Consider the following 23,806-nt stretch of genomic DNA (forward strand, 5'->3'; position numbering starts at 1 on the left):
CATACATAGTAATAGATGGGTCTTCATCTCTACAGAAATTCAGAGAATATCTGGAAGGCAGTAATCTCATCACAAAGCTTCAAGCAAAGCATGACTTGCTGCAGAGGACGCTCGGAGAAGGTAAGTATCCCACAATAAACTGAAAAGTGGTTTGAGGTCATACAGTGACCACAATTAAGTATTTCAAAGATGTGCAGGAGAAAATTTCAAAACTTAAAGCTTAATTGTCCAATAAAAGCACAGGCCTGATTTTTTTTACCAGTCATAGTTTTGGTGCAGTGGTAAGACTACATGCTATAAGTTGGTTTTATTTCCTCTACAGATGTTCATTTCCACTGTGCAAACGTTTAGACAAGTGACTTTATTTGGAAATGGAGCTGTTGAATGAAAAATCTCAGTTCTGAAATGAGAGCTGACACAGTCTGTGTAGGTTGATTTAAGAGCTATGCCAAATGCATTGTTCTTCCCAACAACAACAATTTCTGTTGTCTTTGGGGCTTTTTTTTAAGAAGTGGAGGGAAATGATTTTTTTTTTAACATTGAAAATTACCCAGGACCAATCTCTTATAACGGTTCTGCTAGTGCAACTTTTCTGACATGCGGATTTGAATGACCTTCTTGCAGCCTAACTCTGCAGGAGAGCATTTATGAAAGGTAATAAGGTGAAATCCTAACCTCACTAATGTCAGCAGGGAGACACTCATTGATGTAGTTAGTGGTGGGATGCTGGAAAGTATTTGCTCACTGTGAACTATAATAAATAAAAACTTAATGAATAATTGTATACCTGTTAATTACCACTATTTCATATGAAAGTAGCTGGGTTTTTTATATATATATATATATATAAATTATGATAACCTTATCCATTGTCCTGGATGCTCTCCACAATTTTTAATAATGTGTTTTAAATAAAATATAAACTAACTCAGCAGATGTCCATGATCAAAGAAACTAAAGCTGAATGAAGACAGTTATGAATCAGCCCCTGTGTACAGTTCCAGCCTGTCTCTTACCAGCCTTCCCGACAGGCACTTCCTCATGTACCCATGGGGGAAGTAGAATCATACTTCTTGCCTTGAGGACTAGCCACACAGTGTGTTACAGACTTGAGAGGAAGTGAATTGCACAGCAGAGTAAAAATCCTCTCCTGAAGGTTAAAGACTATAATTTGAAGTTCAGACTCAAGAAAGCCAACTTTTTCTCTGAAGAGCAATAGGACATGCCGATTTATTTTCCTTTTAGTGCCAAAAATCTGTTGTTAATCAAATCTCTTCTTACTTTTAATACAAAAGCACAGTTCCACAAATCCAGTTGTGGAGATGCCTGAAGAGCCATTAGCATTTCTGTGGCTATGACCCAAAGCCCTAGTCCAGAGTGACTGAAGTTGAGGATTAGAAATAAATAGTGTTTTCTTGAAGGAATGGACCCCAGAAGATGCTAACTACTTTTAAATAACTAACTGTATTATTTCCTTTTTGGTGAAAGTTCTCATATATTAGGATTTTGTTTTAAATGTGTGTTGAGCAGTTTATTCCTGCAAAAAACATGCAGCTTACGTTAGTCAAAACTCAGGATTTTTTTTCTCCAAATATTTACAGAAAATGTATTTGGAAAAATAAAGTAAATATTTGTTATCTGGAAGCCCAGTAAAATACATTTTTGTTAACTGAAGGGAAAAAGGAAAAAAAAAGGCAACAGAATCGTTTGCCTAATGCGTGTTGGAAAAAACAAAGGAAGAACTGTATCAAAGGAAAACTGAAGAAAAACAGCAGGGTGACCAAAATGATAAATTGCCATCAGACTCTGGGTTATTCTGCCATGCTTGGGCGTGCTTGAACCTTTCTGTTTGAACAGTTCACTTCAGCCCACCAGGTTTAACCCCTAAGCAGTTAATCTATTTTTCCCTGTGTTTTTGCACATAGTTGTTGTGTCATCACAGTGGCACATAGAAATAGTACCCCAAATGTATACATGCACTTTCAGAGTAGAGATTTGAAGCAAAAGCCATCATTCTTACAGGTTAAAAAGTTCAAATAACGCGTTTTATTGAGAAAGCGTGTCTTGCGTTACAGTGTGCATGCCTAGGAAGGAAGGTCTGGATTCTGTGCATGCCTAGAGTGAAGATGGCTGAAAGAGTACAATTACAGTGGAATTAAGAACATTATTGCTGTAGCTGGTATAGAAATGAATTTATAGGAAATGATCTTAGCCTCTGCTCCACTTAAGCTGCCTTTTCTGGAACCTTTTGTGTCAGTAAGACAGCAACACATCAAATAACGCAGGGTGTTGTATTAAATAACGCGGGGGAGAGTGGAGAGAAGAGAAAGGGAAGGAAGGGGTTGTCTGAACTGTGAGTTTTTCTTTGGCACCCTCTCTTGCTTTTATCTCATCATCTCTCTCTTCTAGCTATGCAGATCCTTGACAGGATGATGTAAGCTCACGCTGCAGGGTGCAAGGTCAAGGGTTAGACAGTCGTTCTTCACGACTTAAATGTGAGCGAGGCCCTCACTGTGCTCATGTCTGGCAGGATGACTAACAGCAGAAAATGAGTTGTGCTGTAGTTAGTGATTGTAGTGAAATGAGCAGGATGGGTTGAGCCAACCTCCCGGCTCAAAAGTTGCCTATGGATTGTTGAAAAAATGTGGTCAGATTTAGATTCTCAGAAGCACCAGGGAAGGGGTGAGGAAATGTGAACAGAGTCATCTTCCAGAAGACAGCATTAGCAATCAGGGGCCAATGAACAGGAGAAATTTGTGAAATGCAATACTGAGATATGCTGGAAACTTTGCGGTCAGGATTATCCTCCCTCAAAAAATTCCATGGGTACAATTTGAGTGGTAGATCTCAAATAAGTGCAGTGTAAGGATGTAGGTGGAATAAATCCAGATTCCAGTTTGATGTCCAAAACATGGGCCACTTTTGGATCCTGTTCCAGTTGATCACCTACCTACTGCAATCTGTTTCTGTTTATGGACAGAGCAGATAGATTAAATGCTCTATGCTTAGTCTGCATCTGCAGACTGGGAAAACTGGATGAGAAATACTCAAATGATAGTGGTGCTAAACATAGGAAACACACTGATTGCTATATTAATTCAAACTCAAAGCTCATCTGTTGAACGAGGCAAGGGGAAATGCAAGAAAGCTAAGAGGAAGTTGTAAAATAAATTGCTAATTTTCCCAAACTTAGAATTCTTATCTTTTCTATGTTTTACTAGCATTCATTATTGAGATTCCTAATCTCAGTGAATTTCCCTTGGTTTTGTGAGTAGGAAGAAGGAAGTTGCTGACTTTTCCTGTCCGTGTCATGATTATTTTACATATTCTTCTTTTGTCTCCTCTTTTTCACCTCTCTAAAATAAATGTCTGCAGTCTTTACATGTCTTTTGATGCCAGAAATTTTTCCCAGAGTTTGTTCCTTGTGTCACCACTTGCAGATCTGCACCCTTCTGGCACTGCAAGATATATTTTCAGGTTAGGGTATTCAGTATGGTGCAGTATTTCAGGTGCAACTGGCTATTGCCACATTACAATGTTATGTTTTGCATACCACTTTGATTTTCATTCTTTTTGCAGTCTGGTGTGTGATAAGCCTTTTTGGCATCACTTTCAAATAGAGCAATGGTCTACTCAGACCTAGCCCAAATGATGCTCAGAGTGACTTTCTGAGTCAATATTGTTATCTGAAGTTCTACTAGCTGCATGTTTAATTCTTCCCCAATATTTATTATTTGAGCTTGTCAATACTGAATTTCATTTGCCATTTTATGTCTTGTTCCCTAACTTGATTAAACTCCTGTGTAATGCTCACAGTTTTGTCAGGACTTGATATAAATATATTTTTGTCTTCTGCACAGTTTTCTGCCTCCCTTGCTGCTATGATCGCTCTAAGACGTTAATAAGTGCAGCGTATAGCAGGTTGTAATGGGGAGATTTGAGTGAATGACTGTTATCTCTTTGTCATGATGAAAACTGACTGATGAGTTCCACTCAGTTTTCCTTTCTTCACTAGTTTTTGATCAATGATAATACTTTGCCACTCAATCCATGGCCGTTTAGTTTTTTAGTAGCCTCTTGTGAAGAAATTTGTCAGGAGTCTTTTCAAATCTAAATAAATTAATCCAACTGATTCTCCTTTATCCACTGTTTTACTGACAAGTTCAAAGAATTCTAATAGATTAATAGAGCATGATTTCCCTTTGGGGAAACTAGACTGGATGGAACTTATCATATTACGACCTTCGTACTGTTTCATCATTTTACTTTTCATTATTATGAGTTTACACAGTGCTCATGCCTGACTTATGGGTCTGCAAAGGTTATCCACAAACCTTTTTGGATACAGTATTTGCTTCTCTACAGCTCTGCAGTTGTCACTCTTCTTATGTCTGTGTTGCATAGCTTCCAAGTGATAACATTGATTTTTTTTTTTATGTGATATACAGACAAAAGAGAGAAAGGAATCTTTCACTAGCAAGCCATTGGTGTCCTGAGCTCTCTGTTTCGAGAACTGAACAGGTTTAGACACAAGGGGAGATGCAATCTTGTCTTGACACAGCTCTATTTCCATACTGACTTAGTCATTAAAATACATGAGCATAAACCAGGGAGATTGTTTGGAGCTGTACTTCAAATTGTTCACAGTATCAAGTGGTTCTTTAATCTATGGGAAGGCTTCTGAGGAGGTGCTTCATGCACAGGTTCTGTTTGTATTTATTTTAAATGTAACCATGGAGATGGTAGATAACTGCACTGCCCTGTTTGTTGTATAATTTTATATCTTTGCTGGTAACCTGAAAGCTGAGGTTAAATGTAAACTGTCAAGCATGATTTAGATACTAAAAAATATATCTCGTTCCAAATTTTACACCTGATTTTCCTGTTCATTGAAATCTTTCTAGGTCACAGAGCTGAATACATGACAACAAGGTAAGGCGTTTTTATTTGACTTGCTTTAGTGAGCTACAAATGTAATAAAATTTGAGGAATTAAAAATTTTAGAACAAGTTCTTATGGGTATATAAATAATTAAATATAAAACATCACTATTATTATTAATGTTATTATATATATTTTGTATAGACATTGTATGTATTCACTGTTCTCTCTTTCTGCATACTGATAGATAAATGAGTAGCTTGTTCATTTGCCTCCTTCCTGTGAGTTGCTTGGGCTGGTGTCAGGCTGGCACACGCAGGGAGATCCTTGAAACAACCTGTGAATTGGAGGACACGTCATATTTGAAAGTTGGAGGGAGCTTTTTGGTACTAGAAAGGAAATCTTTTTCAGCAGTCTCTTGGCTGTCATGGCTATTAATGCATTTGATCAGGACATGCATTTCAGTAGAACCTAATATGGAGATGAATTCAGGGGACAGGTTGCATCTTCAATAAATTAACCCTAAAAACCTAATATGGAGATGAATTTATGGGATAGGTTGCATCTTCAATAAATGAACCCTAAATGGCAGTACCTGCCTCAATGAATGTCCACATATTTGGCATTTAAATAGATCTCTATATTCACAGAATAGCAGGGAGAGAGCGTTATATCCCTCTGCTTTGTGCAGTACATACTTTTTAGGCCATTCCTGCAAGACTGCCTCCACACATAAATGTAAACAAGCTCACTGCCCTCAGCAGTATCAGAGTATGGGGGGCAACGGCCACGGTTAGGATTTGCAGCTGCCACTTGCAGCTATCGCAACTACAGGCACTACCCCTCCAATCCTATGGACAGCAGGAGCATCCAGCCCCCGCTGTCCTGGGCTCACTCTTCCCTTTCCATTCAACCCATCCCAGTTCAATTCCTACCCTTTCTTCTTTTGGCTTTCCTGACAGAACTGGCATTGCCCCCAATCAACTTTGAGTTAAAAAATAATGCTGTTTCCTTCACAGCTAAGAAGTTTGGATCCAGCTCTGCTCTGCATTTGCTAGATCACTTGGTTTCATGTTGTCTCTTCTGCCTGGCCCCCATATCCCTGGGGACATCTCTACAATGACTTCAGAGCTTCCTTCCTCCCTTAGGTCCGTGGTGCATTTTAGCTCTGTCCACTGGACTTCTTCACCTTCTTCCCTTACACAACTCCAGCTGAAAAGTGATGACAAATCATAACATTCTTCCGTATTGCTGACATTAGTTATAAGAGATGTGCCTGTGTCCTTAACTCTGCCCCTGGATGCAACCAGGAATCTATGGAGGTCACCAAGCCTATGCTAATGAAAAGAAGTTTTTTCTTAATACCAAAGCAGGTGACTGATCAGGTTCACAGCATCCTAAATTCCATGTTCTGCAAGCAGCTGAAAGAAGATAGTGTACTCAGGCAATGTTTTACAGTAGTGAAGAGAGGGAACAGCTTGAAGCCATCATTTCTGGTCACTTAGGCTCTGGGAAGAAGCTCTAGAGGAGCAGGGCCTGCCCATCTCTTTCTTGGCACCAGTTCCCCCACTCCTGCTGGGATCTACCTATTGCCCCAAGGTTCAGCTGAGTTTCCAGTTTGAGAGACATGCAAACGGAAATGTTCTTCAAAGCCAAAGTTAAAATACAGAAGGAAAGAGGATTTCTTTAAAGATATGTTAGAAATAGTAGGTCCTACCACTATTAATTTTTAAAGGTATTGTTCCTTGCCCTGTCCTCTGAAAACATTGAATTTTCTGCTGATTTCTGAAAGAGCAATTTAAATATTGGAGTGTTTATGCAGGGGAATTAGGGAAACTGTTGGCATGCCAACTGCCACACTATTCACAAAATTGTGACCTATAGAAGAATACTTATTTTCTGTAATCTCTTTCAGTCATAGTCATCACATGTGTAACATATAACATACTAGGTAAAGATTTTGCAGACCAAAATTTTGTGTGGTTTTTTTTTTTCTTTTTTGGGGGTTATGCTGCTTTTGTTTGTTTATTTTAAGTTGACAATCTTATTTTAATTTATTTAGCTAATTTGCAAAGTGTTTATTTTCTTGTGTAAAGGTGTTGATGGTTGGATGTGGAAGGCTAAAGCTATTTAACCTTACTGGCTCTAGCTGAAAATGCAGACAGTTTGTTTTGAAATCATCTGAGGAGTGTGCTGAGCAGCTTTACTTTGCATTTGAAGCTTCTCCAGCATGAAGCAAGTTTCCTGCTTGGTAAAAGAGATGCTCAGAATGCCCTGTGCTCTGCCGCGGCTGGCAGCAGGAACTTCAGGGGTGCTGCACATTTCATGCATGACAACAACAACAAAAGGCGTTTCCAGTTGTGCCGTGTTTGGAAAAAAACATATATGATGTACCAGGGGTTCATCAAGAATGTCAACATTTATCCATAACTAATGTAATTTTTAATGGGGGAGTTCCCTAATCATTACATTACACTTGAATTTGGTGGACTATCTTTGCTTGTTAAGTGCTGTGTTTATCTCCCTTTGCAATGTTGTGTTGTTTTGCCATGAGCTTACAGATGTCTCATTTTGTTGTGTGACTTAATTCTACCTTGCTCAGTAATGATATTCCCTTCCCTTAGGCCTCCAAATCTTCCCCCTAAGCCCCAGAAACACAGGAAGCCCAGACCCCGATCACAGTATAGTGCTAAGTTGTTTAATGGTGATTTGGAAACGTTCATTAAGGTACTGGCACCAGCCACCGGAGTGGCTGATCTCAACACTTCTTGCTATAATGGTCAAGGCCTCATGTGAGCTGAGGCAGATCATTATGTTTAAGTCTGTCCTGGGGCTCTTTTCTTTCCCAGTTGATCAATATAATACTTCCTGAAGTCAGAGGGAAAGCCGAGGATTCGTTTCTCACATAAGACTTGCTACAATTTTGTTAATCAAGTAAGGATAATATTGGCAGCCTGGTTTTATTTAGGGACTTTAGCATCATTTAGAAGATAGGAAATAGCAGTGTATCCCACAGCTTAGCTCAATTTCCTGCTTGCCATTTTAGTTCTATTCGGCATTCAAAGTCTCTGAAGAAGCCATATTACCCTGGGTTTGATATCCAGCTCTTGATTTCCTGTGACTTTAGGAATTTATTATATTGTGTGAAATTGTGATCACCACTATTCTAGATCTTATATCTTTTCTGTATTTGCTATCTTCTTCTTTCTCATACTTTTATTTCTAATAATGCTTCTAGCCGGGGCCGAAGGAACTCTCACACAAGACATCAGGTATAGTTTGGTGAAAAGAGAACCATCTCTGCCTCGCTGTCGGGTTGCGTTCACGCCTGACTCAAAATTAGTTCTTTCATTAAGCTGAAAGGCGAAGTTTGCATTAAGAAATGAGTGTATGCATACAGGAGGCAAAACTGAACCAGAGCATGACTATGGAGTGATTGAAGTCTTAAATGACTGATATTTCCTTATTCTTTAACAAGCACTTGCTCACCACAGTGAATTAGTGTTCCTGTAATCAGAGTCCTGTGTTAAAGGAGAAAAAAATCTTCAAAAAAATATGTAACAATACATTTACATATGAAGTGACAGAAATCTTAACTGTTAGCTTGGTGAACTGGGTTGGTATGTTATATGGTATGTTTTCTTGCTCTGCGACATTGCTAGCAGCAAGTATTTTGCAGAGCCAATTTCTGTCTTCAGTGGCACCGTACCAGTTTAGCTTTGACTGGAGCTTAAAGCCAGCCTAAGAAAAACTATATGGAAAACAACCATTATTATGCAGGTGCTGCTGTGAGGTGCAAAGACATTCAGCAAATCATGGTGTAAGTGATGAATATCATAAGCAATTTCCTGCTCAAAGATGCAAGTAAGCAAAGAAACAGAAAATCCCACAACAAGAAGCCTTTGATTAGAAAAACACAAATGAAATGGGGAGAAATGCTACCCCATCATTTTCCCTCTCACTGATAAGAGTGCCCTATGGCAATAGGGGTGTGAGCTTTCTTGCTTGTAAATGGAGAGGGTTCTACCTAGTTAGTCTTGAGAAAAAAAAAAAAAAAAGAGGAAGAAGAAGGAGAAGGAGAAGAAGAAGAAGAGAGTTGGTAGCCTAATGACAGATCAGCTAGTATGAGGAAACACTGGGAAGCATCCCTGGCCAAAGACCGTGTCATTCCTCATAGGGATGAGTCATTTTGACAGGTCCAAATGGATGACAGCTAGTGAAATCCAGTACTGCACCAAATTGCTTTGCATTATATTTTTGCATCAAAATGTATGATCTTTCACTGATTACACACGTCAGGTTAAATTCACAGTGGTGGCAGGATCCGTGTTCTTGGCATCTCACCAACACCAACATTTGTACTTCAAATTAGGTTCCTGTCATTAGATCCAAACCCCAAAGCTGGTGGCTTAGATTGCTTAAGGGAATTACTTAACTATAAAGTAGTGCATAGTTTTGAACAGATACTCTGAAAACAATTATGAAAGTAGTTTTCTTTTTTGGTAATTTCTTACTGCAAACTATCTTTTCAGAGGCTTTACACTCTCTGCATGAATCAATGTACTAACAGGAGATGTGGGTGCATGTTGTGCATGTGTCCTAATATTTTGCTTTTTTTTTTTGTGGACGTCCAAAGTGTTCAGTGTATGTGAAGATGACAATATTCCTGGTTTAACAACTGACCTATTCCATAGGTTTTTTTTAATTCAACTGTTACTCAGTTGAAATGCAATCCAAACTGAAATTTTTGGTCCAGACGTTGTTGATTCTTGATACTCATTTTTTTCTAGGTTTTAATTTAAAAGACAAACAAGCAAGCCACACTTTAAATAACCTAGTTACTGATATAGTCTGTTATAAGCCCCACCAAAGCAACATCAGAGTACACAGAAAATCAGGTTGTCTCAGGAATTACACTGTTTCCTTACATTAGTGTGTATTATTTTTTCACGTATATTAAAAAAAAATAGTTGACTTCTCCTCTACTTGGATTCATAATCCTCCTATTAGTGTAATTCAGCGTGAAAATGAAGGACTAGTTTAAAAAGGAAAATGCATATTTTGAGTTACAAGGTGCTTTTAAAATTCATAGTTTTATAATACAGATTGGTTTTATATTAAGCTTTCAAATGAATTAGTCAGTTCTCCGAGTGCTTACATGTTTGAAATTCGTTTTTGAAAGAAAAATTATAGCTTCCAAGGCAAGAATTTTGAAGGTACCTATTATTTATGAAAAAGTAATTTTTCCAGCATAAGCACTAACTTTTCTAAATAATTTTTAATCATATGATTTGTGTCTTTAATAGATATTTGATGACTGAGAGTCATTAATGTGGATTGGGTAAAACATCCATTTTTTAAAGTGCCAAATATGCATCCAAAGGACTGTGACAGGTCTTTTGGAAAATCAATGGTTTTAAAAAAAAGGGCAAATCATTCACTGAAAAGCAGTGTATAGTCAACTCATCCCCCTATCACCACAAGCATTTCTTTTCCTTTAATAGAACAACTTTATTTAGCTGGAGAGGTCTCTGTAAAGCCGCACTGTGTCACGGTGGAGATCAGGAGCTGTGCCAGGTGCCGTGGAAGGGGGAAGCTCCCTTCCCACCGCCCTCGCAGTGACCATGCTGCCTAACAGCAGAAGCAGCCGAGCAGGCGCATCCTTGCCTCCAAGCAGCTGCAGTTCACCACCAGTATTACCAGCTAGGTAGCACGGCCTGATATAACATGCCGAGCCATGACCTGCTGTGTTTTAGGACACACAAGTCAGCAGAGCACAAAGGAGCTCTCTGGTCAGGCAGGAGACGCTTGCTACTCCATGCAGTGTCATTTGGTGGCTCCTCTCCAAGAGCTCTTGATAGTCCCACAGGTCTAGAAAAGGCATTGTCAGATGTTTTTTTGTCGACACTTTTTACCAAAAAATAAAAAATAAAAGAAACACCATCTCCAAGAGTTAGGGCTTTTGCATGTAAGATTTTTTCTACCAGGAGAAGAAAGGTAAGTTAGATGAATGCAGAAAGAGCATTTTCATGATGAATCGTTATCATTAACAATAAACTTCAAAAAGGGCAAATTCACTGCTTTAACTCATTTTGCTTCTAAAGTCTAAACTGAATGCATGAGCTTAGATGTCACATACAGTGTTAGGCAGATACAATGGTAGAGGCAGAGAATGAAGGCTACAAATTTCCTGATTCAGTGATTTTTCATTAATCCTTTCTCTTCTCCTCTTCCTCCCTGCCCCCTCACCCCGCAATGGGAAGAGAATTCTGTTAGAAATTATTTTTTTTGAGTGTTTTCTTTGTCAGCACTGTATGTCCATCTGGATTTATCAAGAAAACTAATTTTCATATTCAGTCTTGGGTAAGGAGGTTTTGTCTTTCAAGTTTGCAGTACACTCTTTCTGGTTTTGTTTTTCCAGGATTCAGGACAAGTCATTCCTCTCATCGTGGAAAGCTGTATCAGATTTATCAATTTATATGGTGAGCTCTGAAACATGTTATGTCATTTCTTAAATGCCATGGCAATTTTGTGTATATCTTTTGCATTTACTACTACAGCTTTGTTTTCAAAATATAATCTCTTAAAAATAGGTTCATTTCTCACCACTCTCCCCCATCTTCACTCCAGGTCTTCAGCATCAAGGAATTTTTCGAGTGTCTGGTTCCCAGGTGGAAGTCAATGATATTAAAAATTCATTTGAGAGAGGTAATTGCATTTTCATATATTCAAGCACCTTAATATCTGACACTTGAAAAAAATCTATTAAAGTCTAATTACTTTCTTGGCTTTTTAAAGCAATTTGCCATGCACTTTGTGTACTGCACCTAAAACTTTGCACCATCATATGCTTAATGATAAAGTATAATGATAACATGTAAATGTTTTTCCCCAGTAACGTCTCAGGAGCTTGAGGTTATGTTTTACTCTTTGCGCAGACAAGACATATGACTCTTGAATTAACTACAAACTTATTTTGTTAATGGTAAACTGCAAGGAATAGTTTTGTCTATATTTTACTTTGAAGATCTTCTGAAAGGAAATATATTTTTAATTATATTCAAGAGACTACTTAATGGAATTTGAGACTGCTGGTATTTGATCTTTTGGAATATAAGTGCTCGACTTTCGAGTCCCTCTGCCAACGCGACATCACGATCACTGCGCCTGCAGGCTGTGAAAGAGCCGTTTCCATGTTCAACCACTCTTTTCATTCCTGAAGGAAACTTCAGCCCCAGAGGAGGAATCATGGGAAGGATACGAGGAAGTGAAAATAGCCTTTTAAACATGAATGGCTGGCAACACCAAGCCTAGGATTACTCTGCTAGAGCAGCCAGGATCCAGCAATCCTCTAATTGTGTTAAAACAATACCAACTACAAAATTTTTTTTTAGTCTTGTATTCTCTTTCTTGGATTTTAGAACCTGTCTTTTAATTTCCAGATCTTTTTACACATCATCTGCTAATGGGAAAACCCTTGGAGCATTAAATCTTGTGACTGATACCATGAAAAATTATGCACAATATTTTTCTCCCTGGTATTAGTTATATATCTTGTTAAAGCTGATTTAGTATTTGACAGGATATGTGAAGCAGCTCTTTTTACGTGCTAGATGAAGCCTCATTCTCTTATTCTACAGCTTTTAAATCTACTTTATTGTTAACTCCTTCTCCTAGATAGCGGGATTCTGGAAGTTATGTACATTTCAAAGCATTTCAAAATAAAGATTAAGTCTTTAAAATACACACAGTTCAGTCATGAGCTTTAAGGTTTCACTTTCCATACACTGTACCACAAAACTGTTGCACGTATTTTTTTAATGTTACTGTTTTTCAGAATGTAAACAAATTTGGAGTTTGAAGAGTTATTTTATTCCATTTACTTTATGTAAGATCCCGAAGAATAGTCTGAGAAGTCCTATTCAATTATTTAATATATAAATTTGCTTTTTTATTTTACTAACTGCAAATCATAACATGTCCAGAAATATTCTATTGGCACTTCAGGACCTAAAAGATCATTAAGTTATATAATTTAAAGAAAGCTTTATTCAGGCTGCTGTTTCAGTTTAATCACAGCCTGAGATTTCTAAATCAATGTTTATTATCTTACTTGAATGCTTGCATTGCACATCCCACACAGTACAAGCCAAAAAGCCCCAAAATGTCATTCACTTATAAAAATGTTGCAAGCAAGAATTCTCCTGCATGTGTGTTTTATTTACTTTATTTACTTTTTTAGGTGAAAATCCTTTGGCAGATGACCAAAGTAACCATGACATTAACTCAGTTGCTGGAGTACTGAAGCTCTATTTCCGAGGGCTGGAAAATCCTGTCTTTCCTAAGGAAAGATTTAATGATCTTATTTCTTGTATCAGTAAGTAGAAATTCCTATTTCTTTCTCCTTAGAATTGTATTTTCGTATATACAGTAGCCGCCTGGAAAAAGAGCTAACTTCACAGATTTTTCTGAGACAATTTGTTTGCCATCTGGAACAGTCTGGGTCGGCTATTAGTCATACTTGCAGCTGTGGTCATTCTCTTTTTCCAGTAGGATTAATGTACAGTACAACTCTTTGTTTAATACAGCAGGAAGAAAATCTTTTGGAACACAAGAGATAGTTAAATTTATACGCATTGTTATTTTCTTCGGCCCACTGGGGCAGACAGAAGGGGGTGAAGTCATGACCATGCAAACAGAACGTGTTACTTTTCACAAAGGTTTTCATGCCCTGCAGCTTGGAGTCAGTGCTGGTGAATCAGTAACTAACTGTTTGACATTGTGTGGTTCTGGACTGCAGCTTAAAACCCCAAATCCAGCTGGTGGGAAGACCATTGGGCACAGGCAATGAGGGGTGCAAGAGCCCGCCCCACGTTCTGACCTGGGCATGTTCCTGCGCTGGAGCAGGATGCTCATGAGGAGCAGTGTGTTGGTCTGTGCCCTGCTGGTGCTTGCAGCTGGGCATGAGGAGGTTGTAGGACTTCAGAAAGTTCTCAGCAGGTGACTGAATTGCCCTGGAATGCACAAAACCCCTTCCAGGGCCCAGATGCCTGCAGATGCCTGCAGAGGGGTGAGGCCAAGCCAGCAATCAATAGGTTCAGTGTTCCACGTGGGTCCATTAGAAGTAGGCAGAGCTCCTGGCTTTGTCGAAGAATTTCCTCCTTTGAACCCTTTCTTTGTAAATCGCCTACTTCAGCCAAATGGAGAAAGAGGCTGTTTCTCAGGTACAGAGGCCAGTTCTCTGGGGATATTAATTAAAGTGGGCTCTCTCCAGATGATGTTATTTTGGCAAAGGGGCCTAAGCCCAGCAGTCAGAGCAGCAGAGGTCCTGAGCAGACCAGCAGACAGGCAGTGCTGCTTTGTGCCGAGTGGAAACCAGCTTGTGCAGATTCCTTCCCAGATAGAAAGGACTGCAGTAATTCAGCCCGGAGGATGTTACGAACGTGTGCATCACTGTGCTCAGGTCTGTGTGCAACGTTTTGGTTTTTGTCAGGACAGAGCTGGGTCGTTTTCTGCAGCTGTCACTATTTACAGACCCAGTGATCCTCAAAACTGCAAATTAATAGTCTGATCCCACGCAGAGGACAATGCTGAAGGAGAACACCATTTCTTTAGGAAGCATAATACTGGTCTTGCCAGGGTTCACCTTTAGCTACCTGCTGTGCCACAGCTCAGCAGATGTCTGAGAGTCAGAAAAACTGAAATCTAAAGAGGGATCATTTTGGCTGAGTTTGATCTTCTGCATGACAGGGACGATGGAACTTTACCTAATAATTCCTGCACTGCTTTCCAGAAGTTATCTCGTGGATGAATTAAAGCATGTCTACTAGAAGAATTTATTGATTTAATGGTTTCAGTTGACAGATGATCTACCACATCCTTGGCTAAGCTGTTTAAATGATTAATCACTTTCGTCGTTAAATTTGTGCACCAGGTTTCTTTTTCAAAATTTCTGCTGTCAGATTCTGCCTATTAGATCTCTTTATGGGCTTATTATTTTGACTAAGCATTAAGAAAAACAGGAGTGGTAGTTTCATATGTGGAGGTAGTATTGCCCTCTACTTGCTGGTCTTCCACTTGTGTTGAATGGCTCTAAATAGAATTGTGAAATACCAAGAGTGAGTACTCAGCCTACAGAGATTGTACACAGGACAGCTTAGGAAATGGAAACATAATTGCCCAAAACAACCTTTTAAATTTGTTCCAACAAGAGGAACTTGCATGGTTTCAAAGTATTTCCATTCACCACTGAATCTTCTGAAAATAAGCTGGGCTATTTGGAGAGGAGGTAGAGGTTCAGTGGACATTTGGGCATGGAGAGAGGGGGATAAGCCAGCCTCTCAGAGGGGCTCAGTTCAGTTATCATAAGATGTTCTTGCATTACTAAGAACTTTTAAGAAAAATGGCAATGAATACCAGATCTCTAGCACTGGGTTATGGTTTCCTTAGAAGAGGTCAAAGTATTGCATGCTCAAGGAAGACTGTAGATTAGTTTTTTGCAAAGAGGAATTGACAACTTCTTTTTTTTTATAACATCATCATCCAGTAGAACTGAAACCAGTCACAAGCAATAATCTTGAAGTCACTGCTTTTCCCAGCTACAGTGTTTTGAATGGGACAGTTATTGGGAAAGAGGTTGTTGCCATCTGCTCCTGTTTTTAACAGCTCTTTCTTTGAGGCTGTTGTTCGGTTTGTTTTCTACAACCCTATCTTAGGGACATTCTGAAAAGTCATGTCAATAACTTCCTTCAGTGAAGGGAAAAGTTTGGATTTTAGCAGGGCGTAAAGGGTTTTCTTTTTGAGCACCTTGGGGTGGTTTCATTTTCTCTTGTCGCAGTAGGAGTTTTGAATGTGGTGCAACAAGAGAAAGGAATAGCCCTTGCACCCTTATCCACAGCCAGCCCCAGAATCACACCTGGAAATGGTGAGCTGTGTGTCTGCATCCTCTGATTATCTGGGAGAAGCCTGAGGTGGAGTCTTCTTACAGCTATGTATGTACTCTGTGTGCTTTGCCAAGCTATCCACCACTTCCAGGGAATAAGAGGCTTTTTTTAAAAAAATAAATAAATAAATAGCAAGCATTTCAGAATACACTGTTTGTCACAGTTCAATTTTAAAAGAATTTGTGTGTTGGGTACCATTAAAATCTGCCTGTCTCAAAGACAAGTGTCCCTTGCTATCTTTTGACCTTAACACTTTGTACATCTTGCAAAGAGGAAGACAATCTAGGCAAGACTTTTGTCTTTGAGCCTGTCATAGCTGCATTAGTCTCTTTTTCTGTGCTCATGTGACCCTAGAACACCAAATAATTCCTTCACATATTCCTTCATGTTAATGGTAGCAGGGACAGACTCCGTTTCCTCTATGAGAACGGAAGTCACTGTAAATTCCTTGTATCATAATTGAGTATGCAAAGTCAAGAAAGCCTTAGTGCTTTTAATTAAGAGGGTGGGAATACTCCAATTCTTGTTACATTAGTTTTTTGATAAAACAGTAAGGAAAGGAATAAACCTTTTCAACTTGTTTTTCAAAATTTGCCAGTGCATTTTTGTTAATGTTGGCAGAAATTGTTATAAAAGAGGGGAGCAGAGAAAACAAATTCCTAAAGTTAATGGTCCTGAAAAGCTATAAAAGGGCAGAATGTCACAGATTTTATATGTGAATGTAATGTTGCTATTGAAAAAAAAACTTGAAACAGAAGTGCTTAGCTATGGATGTCAAGCATAATTGAGGCTACTGCTGTAAAATGAACCTTTCCTCAGTGCAGCCACTGAGGAATTCCTTTGCATTTATGCATATATTTTCAAATGAAATAGAGCATTGTGATTTAATGCTTTCCCTTTTGCAAATACATTGGAAACAGTGCAAAATGACTGTGACTTTTAAGGCAATTTGTATTAATTAGGCTCATGAGAACACTGTTATTCTGTTTGGGTTTATGAACTGTTTTAGATAAAATTGTGGTCAAATTGTGACTGCTCCAGAAAAGGCACGCAAGGTAGGACAAACATGTAAAAACTCCATCTCATTATGGGCTTCTGTGCATTACACAGCCATAATTCTGTATTCTCAGCAAAAAGGGTGGCTATTGTTGCTGACAGCACTACTGTGTCCAGAGGGTAAGATAGGGTGGAGGAAAAGGGAGGAGAGTTGCCCTATGCCTCTTTTCTGCCCTTCCGCAATAGCAGGCTGCTCCAAACAAAAGTGAGGTGTTTGTAACAGGAGTTACATGTAGGCACAGGGTCCTGAAGCTGTGTACTGAAGGCTGGCCATATGTCATCTTCCCTGCATGGGCTCTCCTCTCTTAATGTGAGTTCTTACACATCTGAATTACAGTTGACTTGTATATATACAGCTATGCAATGCAGCAGCAGACACACCTAAGCTACCCAGATAATTTAGCTACTGTTTAGGTCATTATAATTCTTCTTGCTGTCATCCCCCTTGCCTTAGATTTGATATACTAACACATCAGGATGGATAAAAACTTGTCTTTTCCCTTCTGATTTTCATCATTCTGATCCTTTGCAGCCAACAGTTTGCATTTCCCTATAGACATAAATATGTTATGTCAGGAAATTATTTTGTTGCTTTTCCAGACTCTCGCCTATTATTTAAAAAGTAAAAGACTGTATTATGAACTGTCCACTCTTCCTGAAGAAATTTCAGCAAATTGACAACAGCTTCTCCAAAAGTAATAGAGGAGACTGTTGTCTTTGCCTTCCTGTAATGATGCCTTCTTGAATAGATCTCACAGAGCCATAAGTGGCATTGTTGAGTTTTTTTAATACCTATATATAAATATAGGTATATTTATTTATAAATTTATAAATATATATATATTAAAAAAAATTCAATGTGGATGAGATTCATCTAGAAGTGAAAAGAGGTGCAAACTCTTAAGTTCACCACTAACATATATTTATGTATAATACATATCAGCTGCAAATTGACCATAAGAAGTTCATCTGGAAGTGTAACTTAATCCCATTTAAGGTTCAGTGGATGTGTAAAGTAAGTATTAGACATTCACTCTATTATTAGTAGGTGCTGCTCCAAGTGGAAGTAATGAGTGACCTCCCATAGATACCATGTTGGAGTTTGTCCTTCAAGACACTGGTCCTGAAGGAGAGAAATGGCCAACTGTATCTCACATTACCATTGTTTACTTTCTTCTTCCTTCTCTTCTATGCTTCCCTTGCCTGTGAATTGTGCTTACCTTGCACCTCACTGGCTATTAGGTTAGCCCAATTAATTTGGTGTTGACACCAGGTTTCTCCTCCTGTGTCTGCTGATCAATAATATCTTCGCATTGCCTTTCCTTTGTTACTGCTGAGATCAGCCGATGAAGGATGTTAACACGGGGGTAAAACAGACACAATCCAGAATTCGTGTTTCTGATTTCTGACCTGTGACTGCTCCTCTCCTCGTGAGGTACCCATCTCTCACCACCAGCGCGGGCAAGGCTGTGTGTAGGGCCATGTTGATGAACAGGAAAGTAGGGTGCTTTTAGAGCATTTTTAACTGAAATTGAATGACAAAGATATGTAGCTGTCTAGTTGGCCCAAAATACTTGAGAACTGCTTGCAATTGCTCTCTTGCAAGTGTCTTTTGTTCTCAGTCACCAAAGCTTTAAGTTTATGTATTTGAATATTTATTGCCTGTTACATGCTTGACTACTTCAGGATTATTGCTTAATTAAACATCAATTTGCCTTATGTTTTCTTAATGTACTTTAGGATGAATGTATCCCTCTCTTCATTTATAATTTAGTCTTGTTTTATTTACATTTGGGGTTTTCTGTTAGTAATTGTTAGTAAAAATCCCCTCTCTGGCTTTCTTTACTTTTCTGAGGCAGACTGTTCATCTTTTCATTCTCTTTGAAAACTCATGGTGATTCAACAAGTGATTAAAATGTGCTTTCTCTCAAGGAAGAGAAAAGTGCATGCTCACCTACTATGTGTCTCTCTGTAGTAGGTGACACTATGCATCTGAAACAAGTTCCAGTGCTTATCTTCTTAGGAAGCTGAAAATCGCATTTTTTTAATGTAAGGGTTAAATACCCAGGATTTGCACCTCTCTCACAGTACTGAGAACTGGTCCTCAGCTAGTGACTGGCAATGTAGCTCATAAGCAATTCTTTCACTTATGCAGTGATATGAGTCTCTACTGGATTTGTTCATCCATTTTAAAGACAAGGACCATTTGGAGAGAAAATACATGGAAGACCGTTAAATAAAAATTTTACAAGAGCAAAGTGAGATTGCAGTACAACAGATTATCTTGGGGAGGCTGAGGTCTGCATCATGGAAAGCTTTTATAAGCAGGTTGGACAGATATCTCTCAGAGGTGACAGAGGTGAAGATGAAGGTGAAGATGTGTGGACTAAATATCTCTGAAGAGTTATCCTAGACCTCTGTTTTTCATGTTTCATAGTAGCTGGTGAAGATTCCTTAGATCCCAAACACCTTTGATGGTTAGATGTCTATATAATTTTGTGGGTACATAGAAGACCTGGCTCCTTATATTATTGGGAGTTCATTCAATTTCTGTCTGATACAAATACATTCATAGTCCTGAGAACTAGATTTCCAGCCAGATGTCCTACAAAGTGCCTTAATCTTGAAGTCCCAGAACCAATCTGATCTTTTTTCCTTCTCTTCTTTTGCCCCACAATTGTCACGTTTTGTCTTTCGGGCTGCACTGCAGTTTTTAATCAGAGCACAGAGAGTTCCCAACTTGAAACATCTTCTTGCCTGACTGTGGCAAGGTTTGCCTCTCCTAGTGGCAGGTTTGGCCCCCATGGCTGAGACAGTCATGTCTGAGCTACAAGACAGGACTTTCTGTACTTAGTCTGCCTTGTCCATGCTTCCTTCTGGGACCAGTTCTAGGCTCATGCATGGCTGAGACAGGTCTGGAATGCAGGTATATCAGACAAGCTCCAAAATCTCTTCTGATTTTGCTCTACTCTGAGAACTGGGAACTACAAAATAGGTAACCCTCTCCATTTGCAGTATCTACCTGATGATAGTCTTGAAGTGTGGTTGATATTCCTGTGAATATCACACAGATCTCCCTTCCCTGCCTCCGTCTATACTCAGAAAATATGCATTAGTTCTCAATGTGCTCGGCCTTGCCAGAGGCTTATCCGATTGCTTGTGTCTGAGGATGGGAGTCTCATTTATCATTAGAGTAATGAACAAGTGCTCGAATTCCCTGATTTCCATTTCTATTTGGCAGCTAATTGCATTATTTGGGCAAGTCATATTATATCAGTACTTTGGTTTTCATAGCTGAAAAATGGCAAATACCTTCCTGGGCATTGAGGTAGGACTAATTACAGTACTTAAAAATTAGAGTAATGAAAAGAGAGCCACCAACAGAAGTGCTATGAGGGGAAAGATGCAGCTAACCTTCTTCGGTATTGGTATTGCTAGTGGTTCCTTGCAGCAGCCAGATTGCAGCCTGGATAACTGTTCCTTCCTGAGGCTCCCTTTAGCAGAGGAGGCTGAAGGGAGTGCAGGCAAAGCAATGCTTTCTGCTCCCTTTGTATGGGAAGCAGCAGAACTACAAATTCTTCCTGCCTGGATGCAGAAAGATTTCTCTGTATTCATTCCTTCTTTCCTACATATCCACAAACACACGCAATGCATACACACAAACAGCTGTAAAATTTGGCTCCTCATTTAAAAGAAGCATGAAAATAAAAAATGTTATTACCTCTCTCCTTTAAAACAAACCAGCGCTGAGAAAGAAAAGCTTTTTGAAATAGTGTGGAAAGCACCCAAATTTACCACTTGACAGTGGTTTGGATTTTCAATAAAGGAGCTTTCATGGAAACTGGGACTGAGTTACCAGGAAGGTATTAGAAATACACACACCTCATTCTAGTATGTACAGCTTGCAACAGCTTCACTATAGCGATGACCTGCTTGTACTGGTTATGCCTGTACTAGGACAACTGGGATAGCTTGGCATAAGGCCATACAGCCAGACTCTCTGTACTTAGTCTGCCTTGTCCATGTTTCCTTCTGGGACCAGTTCCAGGCTCTTACATCCCCTGAACCATGCCTGAGTACTGCCTGGGAGAGCTGTAGCTGGCACAGACCAGAAGCACACCAGAGTGTGTGATAGCAGTTACACCATGTGGCAGCTGCCCATCAGTGTTCAAGACCGTGTCCTGTCCTGTTCATTAGTTTAGACAAAGCTTTTACATCCAGATAGGCAGCATGCAACCAGAAGGAGCTGCTGGACCCAGCTGGTTGTTGAACCAGTCCATTTCTTGGTTCAGCTCTGATTTGAGTTCAGCTAGGACGAAATCTGTCCTGGTTCAGGTCAGCAAAGGTTTCTCAAACCGGTTGGAAGAGGCAGGGCTACAGCACAATGTACTAGCCAGGAAAGGCTTTAATGCAGCAGGCAGATCCTGGAGCTGTGTCACAGCTTCTCTCCAGCTTCCCAAATCCAGGACATAGGACTGAAAGGCTAGAGAGAAGCTGAGCCACGCTCTGTGCTCGGACCAAGCAGTGCTGCTGAGGCAGGAGAGCTGAAAGAAGTAACTAACAAACACCCCTGTAGACCTTTCTTCCCAAGCTCTGTTTGATATACAAACCACCTACACGCATACATACAGACTAAAAAACACCCAGACCTACAGCTCTGTATACAGCGATACACAGTCAGGCTTCCTGGGGGGAAGTGCAGATGACAAGGCACTACTAGTAGTAACAGGAGCCCTCTTGGATGGAAGAATGGGATTTGAAGGTACAGTCAGACTCCTTCCACTGAAAGCAGCTTAGTTTAGGCAGGTGGAGAAAGGCTGTGGGCTGCGCAGAACAGCAGAGCGGTGCTGCAGGGCAGAAGCAAGGGTGTATGGTACTGGCAAGCTCAAAATGTGGTATGCAGAGGAAAGGGAGAGAAGACAATTGCCACCGCTCTCCAATCCTGGCTGTGCAAACAGCTCCCAGGCTTAGCACATCCCTGCTGTGGACTGCTGTTCTTAACCAGGAACCAGAAGTACTTCCTTTTGGTTCATACCGTTCAGATTCAAGAGAAACAGAAAAATAAGCTTCAAGTCCCACACTCCACTTGAGGAAGTGCAATGGTTTGAACTGACTTTAAGCTAGAGTCTGGGTTCATTTTGACTCTTCAGGTTATAAATTACACAGCGTGGCAGCGGTCTTTTCCCCTATAAGCCCTGATGTTGTTAATTACAGCTCACCGATGCCACTATTCCAGTGTTCTGCCACCCTCCTAGAATAGGGTTTTTCTCTTCCTGCAAGAGCTTCACTTTGCTGCTCCTGCAATAAATGCCACCATCCAAATGGGTTTATACAAGTGGGGGTGAACTGTTCTGCTTCTGCAGAAAGTCCCAGGGAGCTGAGTTTCACCCCATCCCGAAATCTTCAGTTCCCCAGCGCACTGATGGGGCTGAGCCAATGGGATCTCCTTTAACTGCAGATGTGGGAACAGGTTCTGCCCCTCCGTTTACTACCCAGGCATTTCTTAGTGAAGTGCAGCACCTCTGAGTAATAAACAGAAGCGTCACTGCTGAGGTGCTCTGCTTATGCCCAGTTCGTGGTACGAAAATGCTAATTACTGGACTCCAGTTGTTCTGAGAAACCTAAGTCAGTGCACATTTTGCATCTACAAATAAGTGCTGATTTATAGGAAATAGGCATAGCAAAAAGCACAAATAAACACCAAAAGCTCTGTTTATAGTTAGTACATTTTTATGTAAACAATTATTTTAAGTGTCTACTGTTAAGCCATTTTTAGTACAAATGGCTTTTTAGCTATTGGCAACAGCTCTTGTTTCACATTTCCAAATTTCTAAACATCCATTTCAGAGCAACTGGATAGTATTTCTCTTGTAGTCTACTAATATTTTCCCTAAATGATGCTAATTGCGGCATTTTTTCTTGTTGACATAAGGAACATTACTGACATTTTAGATTGTTTCTAGCAGTGTTATTTACATAGAAAACACATTGATTAGAAACTTCAGAGACTGGTTGTTCTGAAAGATAATTTCTCTTCTTAGCCCATCCTTACCTCCAGTTGTAGCATATAATCAAAATGACCAACTCAGAAAATAATACATCCTTTTTATTAGACATTAGGAAGTGGTGGTTTTATTAAGCTGACGTTGTTTTGCCTACTTTAGAGGAATTTCGGGGATTGTTACAAAGTTTAGGGAAGGTACATGTGATCTTAGGATTTGTTGTTTACACATTAAACAACATAAAGCTGTTCTACTTTGCTGTTATTGGAGTTACAGCTGGAAAGTTGATAAAAATACTGATTAGAGAAGCTTAGTGATTGGAATATTATTTCCAATATCCACATTCAAATAAAGAGAATGAATCTGTGTTTGAAACTGAGGGCAAACTTCTCTTCCTAGTTCTCTCAGATTACTTCTGTACCAATTCAGTGGCTTTATGAGCTGTCTGTTTCAGCAGGTGGTATAGTATTTGGCTTCAGCAGATTTGCAAGGTGTATTTAAAGGAATTATTTTAAACTATGTATGATTTTAATGAGAGGGGAAAGGACTTTTAGGGCTTCTTTTTTTAATAGCCCAAAATGAGAAAATACTGGCTAGGGACATGCGGTACTAAAGAGTCAAATGCCAATTGAATGAACTGAGTGAATGCTGGTTTAGACCATAATAAGAAAGGGAATTTAAAGTATCTTCTTCTGCTTTACAGGAATAGACAATCTCTGTGAGAGGGCTCTTCACATCCGCAAACTCCTACTTACTTTGCCCAGGTCGGTCCTTATAGTGATGAGATACCTCTTTGCCTTCCTCAATCAGTAAGTGCTTCAGAATTCCTCAAGATACTTTATCTACCTTCTTCTACTGATATCAAAGATTGTTGTGTTTACTCATACTCTGTGTAGAATTTACACTGAAGTTTCATGTAACACA

The 23,806-nt window shown here is 39.4% G+C and overlaps 1 protein-coding gene across 3 annotated transcripts in view; it reads left to right on the forward strand.

The window, feature by feature from the left end:
• Nucleotides 1-23,806, forward strand: part of SRGAP1 (SLIT-ROBO Rho GTPase activating protein 1) — a 152,826-nt gene that overhangs the window by 111,088 nt on the left and 17,932 nt on the right. For 2 of the 3 annotated variants that reach the window (XM_062584075.1, XM_062584085.1), the window contains exons 10-16: nt 36-120; nt 4,905-4,932; nt 8,120-8,153; nt 11,303-11,363; nt 11,512-11,589; nt 13,124-13,258; nt 23,586-23,691. In XM_062584075.1, the coding sequence (XP_062440059.1) occupies nt 36-120; nt 4,905-4,932; nt 8,120-8,153; nt 11,303-11,363; nt 11,512-11,589; nt 13,124-13,258; nt 23,586-23,691 (527 nt within the window). Of the gene's footprint in view, nt 1-35; nt 121-4,904; nt 4,933-7,505; nt 7,609-8,119; nt 8,154-11,302; nt 11,364-11,511; nt 11,590-13,123; nt 13,259-23,585; nt 23,692-23,806 lie in introns of all 3 variants that reach the window. The other variant, XM_062584096.1, reaches the window with a different exon arrangement.

The sequence above is a fragment of the Rhea pennata genome, chromosome 1, assembly GCF_028389875.1.
Source record: "Rhea pennata isolate bPtePen1 chromosome 1, bPtePen1.pri, whole genome shotgun sequence".
NCBI classification, from domain to species: Eukaryota; Metazoa; Chordata; class Aves; order Rheiformes; family Rheidae; genus Rhea; species Rhea pennata.